General features: G+C 65.4%; 1 protein-coding gene across 1 annotated transcript; it reads left to right on the top strand.

Annotated features, from left to right (window-relative positions):
• Nucleotides 1-13: 13 nt before the first annotated feature.
• On the top strand, nt 14-16179 carry ESPNL (espin like). Its single transcript, XM_087819482.1, has 9 exons — nt 14-1207; nt 2340-2530; nt 3557-3743; nt 4811-4993; nt 6501-6632; nt 11663-11774; nt 12698-12810; nt 13717-13911; nt 14496-16179. Exons 1-9 carry the CDS (start codon nt 914-916, stop codon nt 16098-16100), a joined length of 3012 nt encoding a protein of 1003 aa, XP_087675608.1. The 5' UTR covers nt 14-913; the 3' UTR covers nt 16101-16179.
• Nucleotides 16180-18011: the final 1832 nt, after the last annotated feature.

Below are 18011 nucleotides of genomic sequence, written 5' to 3'. Positions count from 1 at the left end.
TGGTTGTGTGGGACCCCAGCTCATCACTGAGAGGTCACCCTTCCGCCTAAAACATTCACCTTAAGATGTGTCCTGGAATCCCCAGGAAGGCAAGTCCCTGGTGTGTAGTGTCCTGCTTCAGGGAGGCTGTGGGTGTCTAGCCCCGGCTCTGAAATGTGCACCTGGGACTCAGCTGCAGCCCCACAGACTCAGTCGCTGTCGCTGGCGGGTGGGCCGAGGTGGAGCCTTGAGACCCTCGCTCCCTCGGGGCTTCCTGTCCAGTGTCCGGCCCTGTGCCTGGCCCTGCACCAGCTGAGGACCAGGACCCAGCATATATTTTGGGGTGTGGGGGGCAGTGGAGCTCGGCTCCTTGATGACCTAGTCAAAGCATTTAGACCCCAACACACCTGGCGGTTTAAGTTCTCCAGAAATGGCCCCACTGCGTGTGGGTCTGCCTCCCATGACAAGTCTCCCAGGTGGCTTTCTCAGGGCTGCTGCCCAGACTTGGGGAGCAGACGCTGGGGAGCCTGCTGCTTTCTTGAGCGGATCTTGTAACCGTAAACTCTGGCTGGATGCGGGAAGTTCCTCCCAGGCTGAGACGCACATTTCCGTGGCCCTCACCCCACGGGAGGAAGAGGCATGGCCCAGTGCAGGGCAGCGTCCTCTGGCCGGGCCCAGCCCCTGACCTGAACGCAGTGCAGGCCCTTGCCCTGTACCCTGTGCCCTCTGCCCACCACGGCTCAGCACAGCGGGAGTGGCTCAGGCAGGGCTTGAGGCCCGATCCCCAAGGCCTGCCCCCCCCCCCCCCGCACCTGCCGCCTCCCATCTGCCCCGCGGGCTGCTTATCGGGTAACCAGAGCCGGGAGCTGCATCCACGCCTGAAACAGGAAGCCCGGGCCTGTGCTGAGCCCTGAGAGCCCGCCGAGTGGCCAGGATGGAGGAGCAGCGGGCGCTCACGGCCGCCAAGGCCGGGGACCTGGCCACCTTGGAGCAGCTGCTGGAGGCTGGCTCCCTGGGCCCGGGCATCATTGACGCCCTGGGCGCCGGCCTGGTGCACCACGCCACCCGGGCTGGCCACCTGGCCTGCGTCAAGTTCCTGGTGCAACGGGCCAAGCTGCCGGGCAACCAGCGGGCCCACAACGGGGCCACCCCCGCCCACGACGCAGCCGCCACCGGCAGCCTGGCTGAGCTGTGCTGGCTGGTGCGTGAAGGGGGCTGCGGCCTGCAGGTGAGCAGGGGACAACCTGGAGGGCTGGTGTCCACGTGGATGGAGGGAGGAGCGAGCCGTGAGCCAGAAGGTCCAAGGCCCTGGGCTCTTTCTCAAAGACTCGCCGCGGAAACCCCGCGGCTTAGTCCGTGCGGCTGACTCTGCCCACCCCCCACAGCTACACAAAGCCCTTGCTGGTGGAGTGGCTGCTCCGGGAGGGCCACGCGGCCACGCTAGAGCCAAGGCTGCCCCCAAACCACCTGTGTCCCCATCGCAGGCACAGAGTGGCCGCTCAGTGCTCCCCCCATAGGAGTGTCTGGCCCAGCGGGTGGGGTCCTGCCAGTTCTTGTGCCTGGTGCCTAGGGCCTGTCTCCTACAGGGCCTAGAAAGGGTACATGGGCAAACAATGGGTGCTCGGGCTGAGACTGGAGCCCCGAGGCCTGAGCTCAGCCTCCAGGGCTCAGGGATGGCTTGTGGGGACCCTTCTCCCAGGGCCCATCCTTGCCCTGTTCCCTCCTATACGCTGCCCCTTTCTTGGGATGACCGTGGGCAAGCTCTGACAGCCGAGTGGGCATCGGGCCCACTGCGTCCCAGCAGAGGGAAGACACTAGTCACAGCCTGAGTGGCACCAGTCACAGCTCCAGGGACAGCGGCAGGAGTGCTGCCTGGCCTGCCTGGGAGAAGGCCCAGGTCTGATCCCACCCAGGACCTGTGCCGGGCAGGGGAGGCGGGCGGGGCTCTCAGTGGGATGGAGCCAAGGCCAGGAGGCCGTATCCTGGGACACAGAAGGCCGCCCAGCCCAACTTGGCACTGCTGGACAAACGGAAACCTTTCTGGCTTGAACAGGAACTGGGGAGGGAATGACTGTGCTCTGGCAGCAGGACCGTCGCTGTGGGCGACAGGGTCACAGATTCGGATCCAGATGTGAGCTTGAGTCCTGACCCTGCCTCTTACCTTGAGCAAATCACCTCCCTCAGTCCAGAGAGAGGGTCTCCCTCACCTTAAAGCGAGCGGGCGAGAGGCGGGAGCAGGAGCCCCCAGACAGGTGGGTCCCCAGCAGTGTGGGCCCGAGGCGCCTCTGGCTGCACTGTGCTGCCCGGCGGGGGAGAGTCCAGACCCGCCACCCACTAGCACCCTGCCTGTGCCTCGGCAGGACCAAGATGCCTCGGGTGTCTCCCCACTACACCTGGCCGCCCGCTTTGCCCACCCAGTGCTGGTGGAGTGGCTGCTCCGGGAGGGTCACGCGCCCACGTTAGAGACGCTGGAGGGGGCCCTGCCACTGCACCACGCCGCTGTCAGCGGGGACCTGACCTGCCTGAAGCTCCTGACGGCCGCGCACCGCAGGTGAGGAGCTGGAGCGCCGCCTGTTGGCAGTCTGGGGGCCTGGGCCCTGGGGAGGCTGCCCCAAGGGTGCAGAGGAGAACTGCTGGTAGCCTTTGATGTGGACCTTGTGGGACAGGAAGAGTGACAGAGACAGGGAAGGGCAAGCCTGGCTGTCCCACGGCCCCACGTGTGTTCCCAACAAGCCTGGCATCCCAGCAATGGAACTGTGTTCTCATTCCTGGTCTCCCATCCCCACCCCGGGGCCAAGGCCTTGGGACTTGCTGCTACAGATCTTCCCAGAGTGTCCACGCCGGCCACAGAGTGTCTCTTAGACCCGCAGTTTCTAAAGTAGTTTCTGCCATTTGAAAACTGCGAGACTTCACATTAAAACATACACACACATCACATGCACACGCATGCACAAATGCACACACGCAGGCACACACACACGCACATACACTCAAATGGGAAGCCCTGTACCCCAGAGGCCAACATTCCCACCAGCACCGACTGCAGGAGTCAGGTTAAGTCTGTGTCACCAGGGGACGGGGTCACCTTGGGTAGGGGACAGCTCCTTCCTGCAGCGAGTCACTGGGAACCAAGAACTCATCTGGCCCTGCCACAGGTGGAGGCAGAGGGGACTCAGGAAATTCCAGGACCCTGCTCCAGTCCATTTGCACCTGCCCCAAATGTCAGGCCCACACGCCCCGGATGCCTGGTGTCGGGCCCACAGCGCCCTCCTTTCCAGAGCGGGCCCAGCTCTGAGTTTGCTGACCACGGGGCTAGTTGCCCTGCGGCGCCTCCTGCGGACAGCTCCATGGGGAGTGGCGGAGCTGGGTCTCAGGGCCGGAGCCGGCCATCCTCTCTTCCCCACCCCAGTGGTACCCTTGGGGGTGCGAAACCTGTGCAAGCCTACAGGGCACTGGCCGGGCCCTCTGCGGGTAAGGGAGTGGGGCGAGCCAGGTGCCGGGCCTCCCCCCCTCCACCTGGGCCCTCGGGGGAGCAGTGCCCCCCCCCGCGCCCTCTGATCGCCGCCCTGCCCCACAGCAGCGTGAACCGGCGGACACGCAGCGGTGCCTCCCCGCTCTACCTGGCCTGCCAGGAGGGCCACCTGCACCTGGCCCAGTTCCTGGTCAAGGACTGCGGGGCCGACGTGCACCTACGCGCCCTGGACGGCATGAGCGCCCTGCACGCCGCTGCGGACCGCGGACACTACTCGCTCGTGGTCTGGCTGGTAAGCGGCACCGGGTGGGGGTGGGAGGGGCTCCGGAAGCTGGCCCTGCTCCTGCCTACTCCCCAGGGCCCCTCCAAGCAAGCAGGGCCTGGCTTTGGTGCGGGACTCACCCCAGATCTGTTAGCCCACCTGAGACCTGGGGACTCACAAGGATGCTGGGGATCCAATGTGCCTGCCCATTGCTCTGAGCACCCATGGGCGCCAGGCCCAGGCTGGGTGGGAGCTGCAGCCTGGAGTTCACAACTCTGGCGGCTGTGGCTGTGAACTGAGCATCAGAGCCGCTGCAGGACCCTGGGGACAGGATCCTTCCCCTGCGCTCTCCTGCCCCTCCCCCAGGAGTCCTGGTGCATGTCCTGGGTGACCTCAGGTTGGGTGGCACCCAGGTGCCCGGTCGTGCTTGGCCCTGGCCATTTGCCACTTGTTCAGTGTAACCGTAAAGGGGGGTGGGCAACCCACAGTGTCTGCCCCCAACAGCCCCCAAGCCCAGCTGGGTGCTATGGGCCGGAGGCGACTGGTGCCCTCCCAGAGGTGGGTGGCCAGCAGGACAGGACCCAGCTACAGGATGACCAGGGTCTGAGCCCAGTGCTCTGAGAAGCCGGCAGGCCCCGCTTCCTGGTGCCCCACGTCTACGTCTACGTCTGTGCTGGAGCGGAGTTCAGGGCTCAGATGTGCCTGGCGCCAGAGGCTGCCCTCCTTCCCTCCCTCCTCCATCAGCAAAGGTCCCTTTGCTGTCTCCTAGGTGCCCACCGGGGGCATTTGGTTCACTGGATGTGTGAAACCAGCTCCTGGAAGTGTGCAGCTTAAGATTTGGGCTGGGGCAGATTTGAGGACTGGAGGCCCCCAGTAAAACCATACCTCACCCCCGACACGCTGCTTCGGAGGTGCCAGGCAGAGGGGTGAGGACAGGCTGAGTGTGAGGAGCCAGCTCTGTCCCACAGCTCCTGGGGGTGCTGCTCCTGCCCAAGGTCACCTCCCAACGCGCCATGTCCTCCGGGTGGCCACCTCCCACCCTCACTCCATCACCCTGTCCAGCCTCACCTGGCCCCCTCCCCACCCCCGCTCCGCAGGTCACCTTTACTGACATTGGCCTGACAGCGCGGGACAATGAGGGGGCCACCGCCCTCCACTTTGCAGCTCGAGGCGGCCACACACCCATCCTCGACCGGCTGCTGCTCATGGGCGCCCCCATCATGAGAGACTCCTGGGGCGGGACCCCCCTGCACGACGCCGCCGAGAACGGGCAGATGGAGGTGAGGCGGCTCGGGGGCCTTCTGCTTAACCGTCCATCGGGAGGAAGCCAGGAACTCAAAGTGACCGGGCACACACCCACACACCCACACACCCACACACACGTCCCCCAGGTGAGGGCGGGGGCTGAATGTGCGGATACACAGGGGATGCAAACCGGCTGGTGGCAGGCAGGGGACGCTGGCGGGCAGGGGACGCTGGCGGGCAGGTGGTGGGTTGTCTGCGCTCCACCAGACGCAGACATTTTGCCCTCCCTTCTGAGAGTCGTCTGTGTAGTTTTCTGCAGCGTACAGAGGTGTCGGCTGGAAGCCGGGACTGAGGAACAGGCGCAGCGGGCGCCGGGCGGCGCCCCTTTCACCCGGCGCGGCGTCTGGCGTCTGATTTTCCCTGACCCGCCCGTCGGGCTGTGAGCTGGAACATTTACACAGTAAAATGCACGCTCCTTACATTGTAAATTATTTTCTCTCCCGTAAGGGTTAGGGGGGAGCACTAATTACTGTAAAAGTGCGTGTGCAGGTAAAGTGTGGCGTCTGTGGGCTTCATTTCAGAATAGTGAGGAAGGTGTCAGGAAAGGTTTGCGATGAAAAGGGGGCATTGGGCCTGACACTGGGAGCAGCGGGCGCTGGACTGACTCAGGCCTGCGGTGCCTCCCGCCCCACGTCCTGCGATGCTGCTCGGTCCGGGGGGTGGGTGAGGCCACGGGCTCTGAATCCAGGCCGCCCGCCTCCTGTGGACCTTGCGAGGCCTCCTGTTCTCCCCGGTGCCTCGTTGGTCTGTGTAATGAACCCCGTGGGGGCAGAGGCTGTGAGGGCCAAAGGAGTGGCCCAGGTGCCCCCCAGAGTGGCGCCCGGCACAGAGGGCCTACGGGAAGGCCGCACTGCCCCAGCTCCGGGACGGCTCCGCCTGGGGTGACCATGACGGTCCCCGAAGGCCCGGCTCCCTGGGCGGCCTTGGACTCTCAAGGCACAGGCTCGAGGCCCGCGTGGCTGGAGCGGGGAGCTGGCGGGGAGGGGGCGCGAGGCCAGGGTGGACGAGCTGGCCGTTTGGGATGTGTTTTACTTGTACAGTTTCAGAACCCTACACGACGTTATTTTTCATTCGGTCCACGAATAAAGACTTATTTAAACATAACCACGGATTTACCCTTTTCCCCTCTTCCCCAGCACCTCAGGCCCCATGTGGACCCCCTTCCCCTCCGTCCGAGCAGGTGCTTTAGGCGGCCCCCGAGGCTGGGTTTCCTGCTGGCCAGGTCTTTGTTTCCTTTTGTTTGTCCGGAAACAGCTTCATTTCGTCTTCAGTACTGAAGAACATCTTTGCTGGGCAGAGAGCTAGAGCCTGGCAGCTTTCTTTTGGTGCCTAGAAAGCCTCACTTATCGCCTCTGGCTTCCGTCACTGTCTGAAGGTCATCCTTTCTCCTGGGAGCTGGGGGCACGGTGCCGCCCTCCATGGTGCCCGGCTGGTGCCAGGGGCCCGGCCTGTGCGCATGAGTCACGCGTGCCCTCCCCGCAGTGCTGCCAGACCCTCGTCTCCCACCACGTGGACCCCTCTCTTCGGGATGAAGATGGTTACACCGCGGCGGACCTGGCCGAGTACCACGGACACCAGGACTGTGCCCAGTACCTGCGGGAGACGGCCCGACCGGTAAGGCTCGGGGTCCCCTGTGTCCTGACAGACCAGTTAGCTAGAAAGCTCCGTGTGCACCATGTCGCTTACGGGAAAAAGGTCCTGGGCCAGGGCTGAGCCAGCCCCACAAGTCATCTTGCTGGGCGCTGGGACAAGAGTTGAGCCAGTGGCCATGAGTGGGGCGGTGACCGGTCCTGTGGCAGGAGCTGTGGCAGGGGCTGTGGCAGGAGCCGTGGCAGGGGCTGTGATGGGCCATGACTGGGGCTGTGGCAGGGCCAGAGCTCTCTTTGGTTGGGACCAGGGCCAGGCTTGTGGCTGGGCGCTGGCCTGCCATCCACCTGGACCAGAGGCACCAGGCTTGTGACTCTGGATCCCCCATGACCAGGGCCCCCAGGGGTTACAGGCAGGAGCAGGACCTTGGGTTCTCAGTGACATGACCCTGATGTGGCCCAGACAGCCTTGTGCAGCTCAGGAGGCAGCTTCCTTTCCCCACCCCTGTCCTGGCATGTGACCCGACCCTCCCTCTTCCTCTTCTATAAGGGCAGGGATCTGTCCTGCCGGCCCCCTTGGTGTGGAGAATTTGGTGGCCTCAGCTGGTTGCTGGTGCAGTGGACAAAGCTTCACCGTCCATCGGCTGGGGGTGCCTGGCCACCTGGGCCCCTCCCGGGCACTGTGTGGTCAATGAGGCTGGCCTGGCAGCTGAGATTAGGAGGTGGGGCGGGCGGCTGCTCGGCTGCCAGGGAGCAGGTCCCACCTGGGGTCCCTGGCCTGTCCCCAGCCACACTGCACACCCTTGGCCCGTGCACTGTCCAGGCAGGGCCTCTGCCCCCGCCCTCCATCCCCCGGCTCCTGTGCATCTGCCAGCCGCTCCAGCCACTGAGTCCCACTCTCTTTGGTGGACGGGAGTCTGGGTGCTTTCCCGACACCCTGGAGTGTGGGGAACTGGCCCATCTCAGGTTTCTTGGGGGTTCTTTAGGTCCTGGATGTCTCCTTGGCGACACCACAGGATTTAAGGCCGCAAACTCCCCAAATCAGCCTGGGCTGCATGTGTAACCCCCCACCTGACCTGTAGGCCGTGGCAAGCAGCCCGTCCACATGCCCGCCTGTGATGGCGGAGGGTGGGTGGGCTCACCTCCCTCCTTCTGGCCCACAGCCCTGTGGCCTGCATGTGGGCGGGCGGCTGGGCATTCGCACGCAGACCCTTGGCCTTCGGGGCTGGTGTGCCCGGTGAGCTTCAGGAGCTCGTCTGGGACTCGGGGTTGGGAGCAGGGCCTCTCTCCTCCCTCAGTGAGCACCGGGGCAGCAGGGGCGCCAGCCGCTCGCCACTGGCCAGACCGTCCCCCAGCAGGCCACCTTCCTCACACTCGCAAGCGCAGGTTCGGCCCCGCGGGAGGGCGGCTGTCAGCTGGGGGCCGAGGCCTCGAGGCTGTGCGCCTGATGCAATATTGATGGAAATGCAATATCCAGAGGTCGCCGGTGCCGGCCTCTTCCCATGTCAGGCTCGGAGGAGGTGGTGAAAGCTACAGGTCCCAAGAGAGGCAGCCTGGGGCCTGAGGCTGGACAGGTAGAGGGGAGAGAGGTGCCCTGCGGGAGGTGCTCCTTTTGTAGCTCGTCTCAGGACAGCTGGGCCTGCATGCACCCAGGGAAGTCCAGGCCCTGCCTTAACCTCCCCACCTTGACCTCGGCCAAGTCCTCCTGCTCCCTGGTCAGTCCTTCTGCACAGTGAGGGGTGGGGCAGCGGCTAGAGAAGCCCCCGGCACCCCGAATCCCTCCCATGGGGCTGGGCAGCAGCAGTTAGGAGCAGCAGCCCAGGGTGGCAAGCATGGCCCTCCCAGCGGGGGAGCCAGGCTCCTCACACCTCCGTGGCGTCTGCTGTCCTACTGGCCCCACCCCCTCCTCACTGCCACCAGGGCTGGAGCGGCTCTGCCCAGGAGGTGGTGCTGGCAAGTTCTGAGCATCTCTGAGTCTCAATTTTCTCATCTGTAAAATGGGATTGAGGAGCCTAGTTGCAAGGTAAAGAAGCGCCCATTGAGCACCCAGCAGGCACCAACTCTCTTCCTCCCCCAGATCCAGAAGGGCCCTGAAACCCCTTCATTTTACAGATGGGGAAACTGAGACCCACACAGGGCACGGGACTCCCCTGGGAAACCTCCGTCCCAGGGAGGGGCACCCCTGGCTGCACGGCCGGTCACTGAATCTCAGCCGTGGTGACTGGTGTCCGGCCCGGCTGCAGGTCATGATTTTCCCGGCCAGGTGGCATTACAGGCCTGTAACCCGGCTCAATGAGGCCTGTAACCGCTGTCCTCAATGTATAATGCATGGCTGCCCAGCGCCGCTCAAATCTCACCAAAAACACAGAAAAGGAGACCACAGCCCTCAGGAGAGGCGCCAGCCTTGGAGCAACTGCCCAATTTGGGGGTAACATGCCCACTGTCAGGACCCCACAGGTCAGGACCCAAAGTCTGCCGCTCGCTCCTTCTGGTCCCTGTAGATGTGGTGCGTGTCTGGGGCCTAAGTGAGGGATGCAGGGATGTGCGTGGGCCCATCAGCTAGGAAACACTACAGGAGACCCCATCTGGCTAAAACTCAGAGATCATGGTGATGTCCCAATGACAGTGGCGAAGAGGTCAGTCCCAGTGCGCCAGCCCCACCAGGTGCTCTCCTTTACTCCCAGCAACCAGAGTCCTTCCCGAACTACAGGCCAGGAACCCGGGGCCCAGGGGCACCTCCCCAGGGCTTCTCCTTGGTGCAGTGGAGTGGATTCAGCCCAGGGACCGGGTGGCCTGAGGTTCCCCAGCTGCAGGTGCTGCATGGGGGCCAAAGCTCATTCCCTTCGGTCTCAGACCAACTTCCAACTCTCCCTCCATGAAGGGCAGCTGCCACCCCAGCTGATCCCCACACTCTGCCAGGGAGGGGAGGTTCTCCCCCCTCCCCCAGAGCAGATTCCATTGGGAGAGGGGCCAAGGGCTCCCAGGAGGGCAGGCAGGCAGGCCCACAGCCCTGTCCTGGACGGGCAGAGCCGGGCATTGGGGTGGCCCTGCGGTGAGGGCCCAACTCAGCCCTCCTCTATCCCTCAGCCTGTCACTGCCAGCTTCTGTAGCTGTGCCCTGGGGTCTGGGTCTGACCAACCCTGTTTGCAGCTCCTAAGCAGGCTATGTCTGCATCATGGACACTGGAAGGAGACATGAGACTCCAGGGTCCAAGACACGGGGCAGAGGGCAAACATCATGTCTTGTTGGGTCCCCTTGCCCTCCAGTCCCAGGGTGTGATATGCACCCAGCCCCCCAGTCCCAGGGTGATGTGATAAGGGCCCAGATGACTGCTCTGCACCCAGGAAGCCGGCGTCAGAGCTGGGGACCCCGGAGCCTGGGCAGCCCCGTGTTATAGTAGCAGCGAGCCGCCTGCTGCTGTCTGGGTCCCTCCCTGCAAACACGGCCCTGAGACACGCCAGGAAAAGAGCAGCCAGGATTGGCATCCTTAGTGGGGGTGCAAGGGGCCCACCGCCTGCCTCTTCCTGCACTGTGGAGGGTTAAGGCGGGCGGTAAGGGATCCCACTTGCGGCCCCAGCCCGCCTAGCCACCTGACACCTGTGCCTTCAAATATTAATGTGACGCCTCCCACTCCTGGGGGCAGCAGCTGAGACAGCCCCCGACAGCCCAGGACACCACAGCTCCCTGTGCAAGCAGCCCAGCCCCTGCTTCCACAGGTCCTCCCTGCTGGGGGCTGGCAGACGCTCCCCAACCCGCTGTGCACTGGGGCTCCCGGTTCGTGCAAAGAACGAGGTGTGAGGTGTGAGGTGTGTGGTGGTCAAGCAGGCAGGGTTTTGGGCTATGTTCCTGCCCAGTGGCCATGGTGGGTGGAGAGTCCTGGACGGGAGTGTGATTGAGGGGCTGGGGACGATGGGTGGGGACCTATGGTTAGGGCACCCCCAGCCTGGGGTGGCCAGCTAAGGGGTGCACCTCCTTGCCGGATGCAGGACTGACCCACCTATGGATGTGCCAGGGGACACTCAGAGCAGCCAGGGCTGTGCTCCAGCAGGCCCCACAGTGTCCCCTGCAAGGCTCGGTGTGAAGGAAAATGCAGGCCTCTCGCCTTCAAAGCAATGAAGAGTTTCAAGGCAGAGCTTCAGGGGTTACACCGGGCTGCAGTGGGGACCCGGCTCAGTGGGGCTGAGCTGGGGGGACACCTCCAGGCCAAGGCTCTGATTGCCCAACGGTCAGTGCTTGGGGCAGGAGAAGTGGCCAAGGACAGGGCTGTGTCTTGCCCCAGACATGGGGTAGGGTGTGGGGGTGAAGTTAAGGTGACCCAGCAGCCCCCAGACATGGGGCAGGCTGTGGGGGTGCAGTGAGGGTGACCCAGCAGCCCCACCATGGATTCCTGGACCGCAGGCTCCGGGGCCCGTCTTGGTGGTCCGTTTCTAGGAAGCTGTGGGAGGGTGACCTGGACACTGTGTGACCAGCCCTAGGCATAGTGCCACTGCCGAGGTGTGGGCACAGCCGCATGGCCCTGCTTATATGGCTGAGCGCCAAGTTCCTTGTGGTTTTTCCTGAAGCTGGGGGCCAGGCTCCTGCTGTCCTCTGAGGGAACCGTTCCAGGGGGCTGTCTCAGCAGAGGCTGGGGACCGTCTGGGAGGGTGTGTGCGCACAACTCTTGTAAAGCCAAAGAGAGGTGAGCACAAGCTGGACGCCGGCCCTCGCCCAGCGCCTGGAGCTGCCGAGTTAAGCTGCCTCTAGAGCGAGCCCGCGAGCCGGGCCTTGAGCTAGGGGCTCCCCGGCGACGGTGGAGGCAGCACTGGGGGCACAGTGAGTGGTGGAACTCAGCAAAGCGCACAGGCTTTGGGGAGCTCCGGTAACCTGGTGCGGAGGGGGTGGAGAGACACGGGGGACAGAGCCTGGAGGGATACTCGACCTGCTCCAGGCCTGTTCCAAAGTGCACAGCACCCCCATACTGACGGGCCGGGCGGGACACCCCTCACCTCGCCCGGCAGCACAAGCAGCCCAAGTCCAGGCCCACCCGGGCGGCCCCTGACCAGGCCTGTACGCCCCCAGGTACCGCTCCTGATGACGCCCCCGCCCCCGCCGTTCCCCCCTCCTCCACTGTCAGCTGCGAGGCGCCCCCCAGAGGATGGACGAGGGGGCTCTGGTCTCCGGAGCCCCACCTGTGAGTACACCCCTCCTGGGAGGACGGGCCTGGGCCACGGGTGCCAGGAGTGGGCACTGTTGGCCTCGCCCCCGAGCTCCTTGGGGGTGGGGGGTGAGTAGCTGACTCCAGGCGGCTGTGCCCAGGACACTCAGGATGCTCAGGACTGGGCTGGTGTCCCCCTCCCACTGCCAGCCCCAGCTTCCTCCAGGTTTCCTTTGTTGTCCTTGTTTTGAAGTGAGACCAGCGTTTCCCATGCGGGCACCCGGGCGCTTGTCGCAGTGGAGCAGTCTCCCGCCCCGGCCCCTGGGAGCCCTGAGCCTGGGCCCGGTGCTCCTGCCTGTGTGTTACTGGGAACCCCCGCCCCCCGGGCCTCGGTTGCCCAGAGGCAAATCCCCGTGGGATGTGCTGCTGCTGCCTGAGGTGCCAGCAGGCCGGGACAGCCCTTGCCCTGCAGGCCACCCCCGCTGGGCTCCGTGACCAGCCTGTCATAAGGGGTGGCGCAGCCGAGAGGGCAGCATCAGCTCCCGGCGCCCTGCGGTCAGCAGGGCCGTGAGGGTCGGGCCGAAGGGGTTCATCGGGGTTGGCCCTGCGCACGCGCCTGTGGTGGGGTCCTGGGCACTGGGGGCGGAGGACCAGCTTCCTGGTTCTATGGGCTGCATCGGGTCCCCAGACCGCTGGCTGCGGGGGTGGGGGGCAGAGAACTGGCCGTGGGGTGAGCGGGTAAAACGCAGACTCTTCAACCAGTCAGTCTCCCGAGACCCGTGGACGCCCCAGGGATAAGTGCGTTTGCCTGGGGCGATTTTTCCGGGAGGGGCCTGGCTGGGTCTTTGGCTCCAAGTCCCGTGTCCTTCAGGGAGCCCCCATGTCCCAGGCCTCCTACTCCCCAGCCCCTGCCCTGTCTGGAAGCCCCTCTGACTCCAGCTGCTCCTCCCACCCAGCAGCAGCGTCTCTCAGCCCGGCCTGGCCTGGCCAGCCTGACCAGCCTCCTCCGAGGGAGCAGACGACCCACACGGTCCCCCTGGGGATCAGCACCAGCGCCGTGGCCGTCCCCACGGTGCGTACACACTCTCCACACCCGTCTCCCAAGGCCTCCCAGCCCGCCCACCATGCTCTCCTGTGTGGGCCCAGGCCAGCTTACTTCTGGGGTGGCCGGGGCCTTCCTCACAGCTGGACGTCGGGTCGAGCCTGGGGTGACAGGCTGGCTCTGGAGAATACCCGGGGTTCTGAGGAGATGGGAAGTTCAGGACCACAAGCAGCTTGTCATCCCAGCGCAGAAGGCATGGGACCCTCCTCTGACCCCAGGGAGCCCCCTCCTCCTGACCTCTGAGCTCAGGATGCTTCATGCCCCCCCATGGTGCTGCCGTCAGGATACAGAGAAGCAGCCGTCCGTGGAGAGGGGTGGGCCTGGCACCCGCTGCCCTCCCCTTCAGGCTTCCTGCCAGCCCAGGACCCATGGGAGGGAGCCCACTTCCTTGCTCGTTCCCTTTCTGGGCGCGAGGCCTTGCAAACCCAGCCCACCCTTTCCTTGGAGTCCTGGGAACTCTCAGTGCCTGAGGTGTTCTGTGCAATTTTGGGAAATGCTGCACAGTGCTGCCCCCTCTTGGAGAGTTACAGTGCCGCACAGCAGGTTAAAGGCTCTGACAAGTCCCACCCCAGGTTGGCCCCCGGACTTTGTCTGTGCAACTGTTACACAAATGAGTTTGCCCATCTGCATGGCATGCTCTGGGCACCTTCTTCCTGGCCAGATACAGCAGAGCAGGAGCCAGCGATCCCCCACCCCACACATACTGCTGGGTCCCACTGGGGACACCTCAGGTTCCTGTGCTCAGAAAACTCACACTTACCAGGCTGGGAGCGCTGTCCGTGGCCTCCCCAGCCCCCACCCCTCCCTGGGCTGCACCCCTCCTCTCCTGGGCAGGGTGCCCTCAGGGGCCTGAGTGATCTGCCCACCTCTGCACAGGGCACAGAGACAGTGGTGGGGGACACGCCGGACGGCCTGGCCGCGCTGCAGCTGGATGGACCGCCCTCCGGCGACCTGGACGGGCTGGTGCCCATGCGGGATGAGCGGGGCCGGCCCATCCCTGAGTGGAAGCGGCAGGTGATGGTGCGGAAGCTGCAGGCACGCCTGGGCGCAGACCCCACACAGGTTGCTCAGGTGGGGACGGGTGGGGCCCGGGAGGAGGGGTGGGGCACACGGGGAGGGACGGGGCCAGGGGGTCTCTTGGCAACCAGGAGGCAGCTCCGTGTCCTTACCCGTGACATGGGTGCCTCCCTCAGGAGGCTCTGATTGGTAACCAGGCAGCATGGGGCCTGGACCCAGACAGCCCAGCTCAGGGTCCCTCTGCGTCTGCCCCCCTCAGACTGTGGGTACTGGGCCCAGGGCTGTGTCTGGTGCAGGGAAGGCAGAGGGGGTGAACCATTGAGAGAGCCCAGAGCAGACTGGTTGAGTGGAGGCTGCCGGTCCGCAGAAGGCTCTGGGGTTTGGTGGGGGGCTAGAGGGCCCTGAGGACAGAGATCCTTCCCATGAAACATTGAGGAGATGAGGGGGAGATTAGGAAGGCTGCGCCCTCGTGGGGCGGGGTGGCTGCCCTGAGCTTCAGTCTCCAAGACCAGGCAAGGGCCAGCTGGCATCCAGGGCTGGGCTGCCCAGGGTCACGGGAGCAGGCCACCCTCAGGGAGCTGTGTCCAGCAGAGGCATGCCCTCCGCCGGCCGCCCCGACCCGCCTCCCCTGTGCCCAGGAGGACAGCAGGAGCGAGGGCCCCGCGGAGCAGGCGGCCTGGCGGTACTCGCAGACGCACCAGGCCATCCTGGGCCCGTTCGGGGAGCTGCTGACGGAGGACGACCTGGTTTACCTGGAGAAGCAGATCGCCGACCTGCAGTTGCGGAGACGCTGCCAGGAGTACGAGAGCCAGCTGGGCCAGCTGGCGGCCGAGCTGCAGGCCCTGCTGCCCGAGCCCCTGGTCAGCATCACTGTCAACAGCCACTTCCTGCCCCGGGCTCCCGGGTTGGAAGGTGAGGAGGTGCCCGGCCCAGTGCCCGAGCCCGAGGGCTCCGAGGGGGCTGTAGAGGCCGTGCCCGGTGGGCAACCCCTGCCCTTCTGGTGCAGCCACGTGGCCCGGCTTGTCCGAAGCATGTCGCTGCTGCTGAAGGGCATGAACGGGCTGGTGCAGGGCGAGGAGAAGCCAGCTGCCCAGCCCCCGCAGGAGGTGGGCAGGGAGGCCCCAGCCAGCCCCGCACAGAGCGAGGCCCAGCGGGAGATCCAGGAGTGTGGGGTGTCCGTGCGGACGCTACGTGGCAACTTCGAGTCAGCCCCTGGCCTGCCCTGCGTCCCAAACCTGGGGTCCTGTGAGGCGGGGACCCAGCCCGGGCAGTGCCCACGAGGTTGCTGGCCAGTGCCCCCGCAGCCCCGGGGCGGCCTGATGGGAGGGGAGCCGGGGCCGGGTGACACAGAGGAGGCCAGTGACTCGGGCATCAGCTGCGAGGAAGCCCCGTCGGAGGCCGGCGCGGGACACGGCCCCGACCTGGCGAGTCTGCGGAAGGAGCGCATTGTCATGCTGTTTCTCAGCCACTGGAAGAGGTCGGCCTACACGCCGGCCCTCAGGACAGCCGCCTGCAGGACCCTGGAGGCCCGCCGCGGCGCGCTGCGGGGACAGGCGGCCGCCAGGGCGCCCCCGCCCCCCTCCCCGCCCGGCGAGGGCCCGCGGCTCAGCCACCTGTGGCAGCAGCGGACCATCATCGCGCACCTGCTGGGCAACTGGAAGGCCATCATGGCGCACGTGCCCGCCCGGCAGCTGCGGCGGCTCAGCCGGCGGCCCCGCGGCCTCCTGTCGCCCGAGCAGTTCCTGCCCCACGTGGACGGGGCGCCCGTGCCCTACGGCAGCCTCACGCTGGACCTCTTCATGCTGGGCTACTTCCAGCTCCTGGAGTGCGACCTGCCGGCTGAGGAGCGGAAGATGCGCCACCTGCTCTGCTTCGAGGTGTTCGAGCACCTGGGCGCCCACGGCTGGGAGGCCGCGCGGGCCTTCCACAAGGCCGTGACCGACGAGGTGGCCGCGGGCCGCCGGGCCTGGACCGACGGCTTCGAGGACATCAAAGCCCGCTTCTTCGGCTCCAACCGCAGCCCCGCCTGGGACGCGGAGCCCGGCCGCAAGCTGGGCCTGACCCCGCTCGGGCCCCTGCCCCACGCCACGGCCCCCGGCGGCAGCCCGGAGCCCGCAGCTCAGCGGCTGGGGACCGGCTCCCAGCAGGGCAGCTTCAACAGCGAGGACATCTGCGGCTACATCGACCGGAGCTTCGCGTTCTGGAAGGAGAAGGAAGCAGAGATGTTCAGCTTTGGGGACTGAGACTTGCCCTGGCCAGTGTGGCCCAGTGGTTAGAGCGTCAGCGCACAGACTGAAGGGTCCCAGGTTTGATTCCGGCCAAGGGCACGCAGCTGGGTGGCAGGCTCGATCCCCGGCCCTGGTCAGGGCTCACGCCGGAGGCAGCCAATCGATGTCTCTCTCTCACATCGATGTTTCTCTCTCTCTGAGAAGCAATGGAAAAAATATCCTCGAGTGAGGGTGAAAAAAAAAAAAAGAGATCTGGAGACTGAGACGCTGGCAGCCCCTTCGGGAGCGACCTGGGGTGGTTCTGGGTTTCTCTCCTGCCCTTTTTCACCCACCTGGCGGCCAGGTGAGCCCCAGGCCAGGTGGGCAGACACTCGGCCTGCCAGCGCCCTCCCTCCTGCCCTGACAGAGCTCCCTCCTCAGCGCTGGGCTCAGCCTCAGAACCCTTCTCACCCCCAAATCCAAGAAGCCCTCTCAGCTCTCATTCGGCCCTGAAGTTGACAGCTTGTGTCCCAGCCCCAGGTCCCTCTGCCCACTGTCCCCTGGCACCTGGGATGCTAACTGTGTTTCCATGGCCCCCGTTCTCCCGGTGCCTGGGTATCCTGTCCCGCAGCGTCGGGCTGGTGGTCCTGGCCACGTCCAGAGCCTCCACGTGCCCTGTGCCGGTCCTGCCTCGGTTTCTTCTGCTGACCTCAGGCCTTGCCCTCCACCTCCCCAGGTCTCTCTTTCCGCGTCTGTGAAATGGGAGAGGACTTGGAGGTGGAGAGGACAGGATTCCATGGGCAGAGGCCTTCCTGTCTGACACAGCTGCTTCCTGAGTTCTCCGGGTCAGGGGGATGGTTCACACGGACGTGGGTGCTGGTCACACGCAGCCAGACACTGACGCACACGTGCCCACCCCAGGGTGTTCCAGGGAAACTGGTTCCAAAGAGAAGGCTCCCTGTGGGGCTCCTGTCCTCGGTTTCACAGCCCCCCCCAGGCCACAGAGCTGAGGCAGTGGCAGGGCCTCACCTGCAGGCTCGTGGCAGCAGGGACAGCTGTGCCACAGGCGGTGGCTGCAAAGCGGCTCTGAGCAGAGGGAGCCCAGTGAACTCGTGGCAGGGGCGGGGGCCTGTTAGCCGGACCCTGATGAGGTTCAGCCCCTCCCTGGGGTCACCCTGATGTCACCCATGGGGGTGGACGCTCCCTCAGGGTCGCCGAGCTGCAGAGCATCTCGTGAACAGGTGGTGGGGTCAAGCCCCAAGCGGCTGTCCATGGGACAAGCCCTGAATGGTTGTCCCGGCCCCATGGCAGCCAGAAGGACGGGCCCCCCCAGGCTCTGGGGTTTGCCCAGGGGGCTTTGGGGGAGGGTGACCAGCGGCTGTGTGAAGGCCCCAACGGGCAGTGTGTGGGGAGGGGCCTCAGGAACTTCCCCTGGTCTCCGCCTCCCTGCAGCCAGGCCCCTGTGCGTGTCTCCAGAGCCCTCCGGTCAGCCCACTCTGGGTCCCACAGGGGGAGACACGTGGGGAGATACAGAGTTGGGGGTGTTGGGCTCCCAAGTTTGCTAAATAAAGACTCCCATTCCTGGCCCGTCTTCACGCTGTGCTTGCTGCCCCCGGGGAGCATCCTGTGCCCAGAGCAGGTCCCAGCTCTGGACGGGCACTGAGACCTGGGTCCTCATCTCAGCTTCACTGAAACACCAGAGGCCCCGCCTTTAGCCCCCAGAGCCTCCACCTCGTCTGTAAAGTGGGGTTCAGTGCTGACCTGCCACTCCCAGGGTCCTGATGAGGGTGCACTGAGGTCCCATATGGGAGGGGTCCTGGGACGACAGTGACACTCGCCCACCTGTGGCCATTATTCAAAGAGCAGGTTCCAACGAGCAGAGCACCAACCCTGGGCCCCCACGGGCACCTCAACGTTGTTTCCCAGCTCCTGGCCCCAGAACACGAG

This window comes from Miniopterus natalensis, chromosome 8, assembly GCF_054644295.1.
Source record: "Miniopterus natalensis isolate mMinNat1 chromosome 8, mMinNat1.hap1, whole genome shotgun sequence".
Taxonomy (NCBI): domain Eukaryota; kingdom Metazoa; phylum Chordata; class Mammalia; order Chiroptera; family Miniopteridae; genus Miniopterus; species Miniopterus natalensis.
The sequence above is the reverse complement of the archived record's forward strand: the minus strand, read 5'-3'. Positions and strand labels throughout refer to the sequence as shown.

What these genes read in the sequence shown, in the direction of transcription:
- ESPNL (XM_087819482.1), top strand. Translation starts at nt 914, where the DNA reads ATGGAGGAGCAGCGGGCGCTCACGGCCGCCAAGGCCGGGGACCTGGCC. An exon ending in CTGACGGCCGCGCACCGCAG is followed by an intron (nt 2,531 to 3,556) that starts GTGAGGAGCTGG and finishes CCTGCCCCACAG; the next exon opens with CAGCGTGAACCGGCGGACAC. An exon ending in ACCCCACACAGGTTGCTCAG is followed by an intron (nt 13,912 to 14,495) that starts GTGGGGACGGGT and finishes CCCTGTGCCCAG; the next exon opens with GAGGACAGCAGGAGCGAGGG.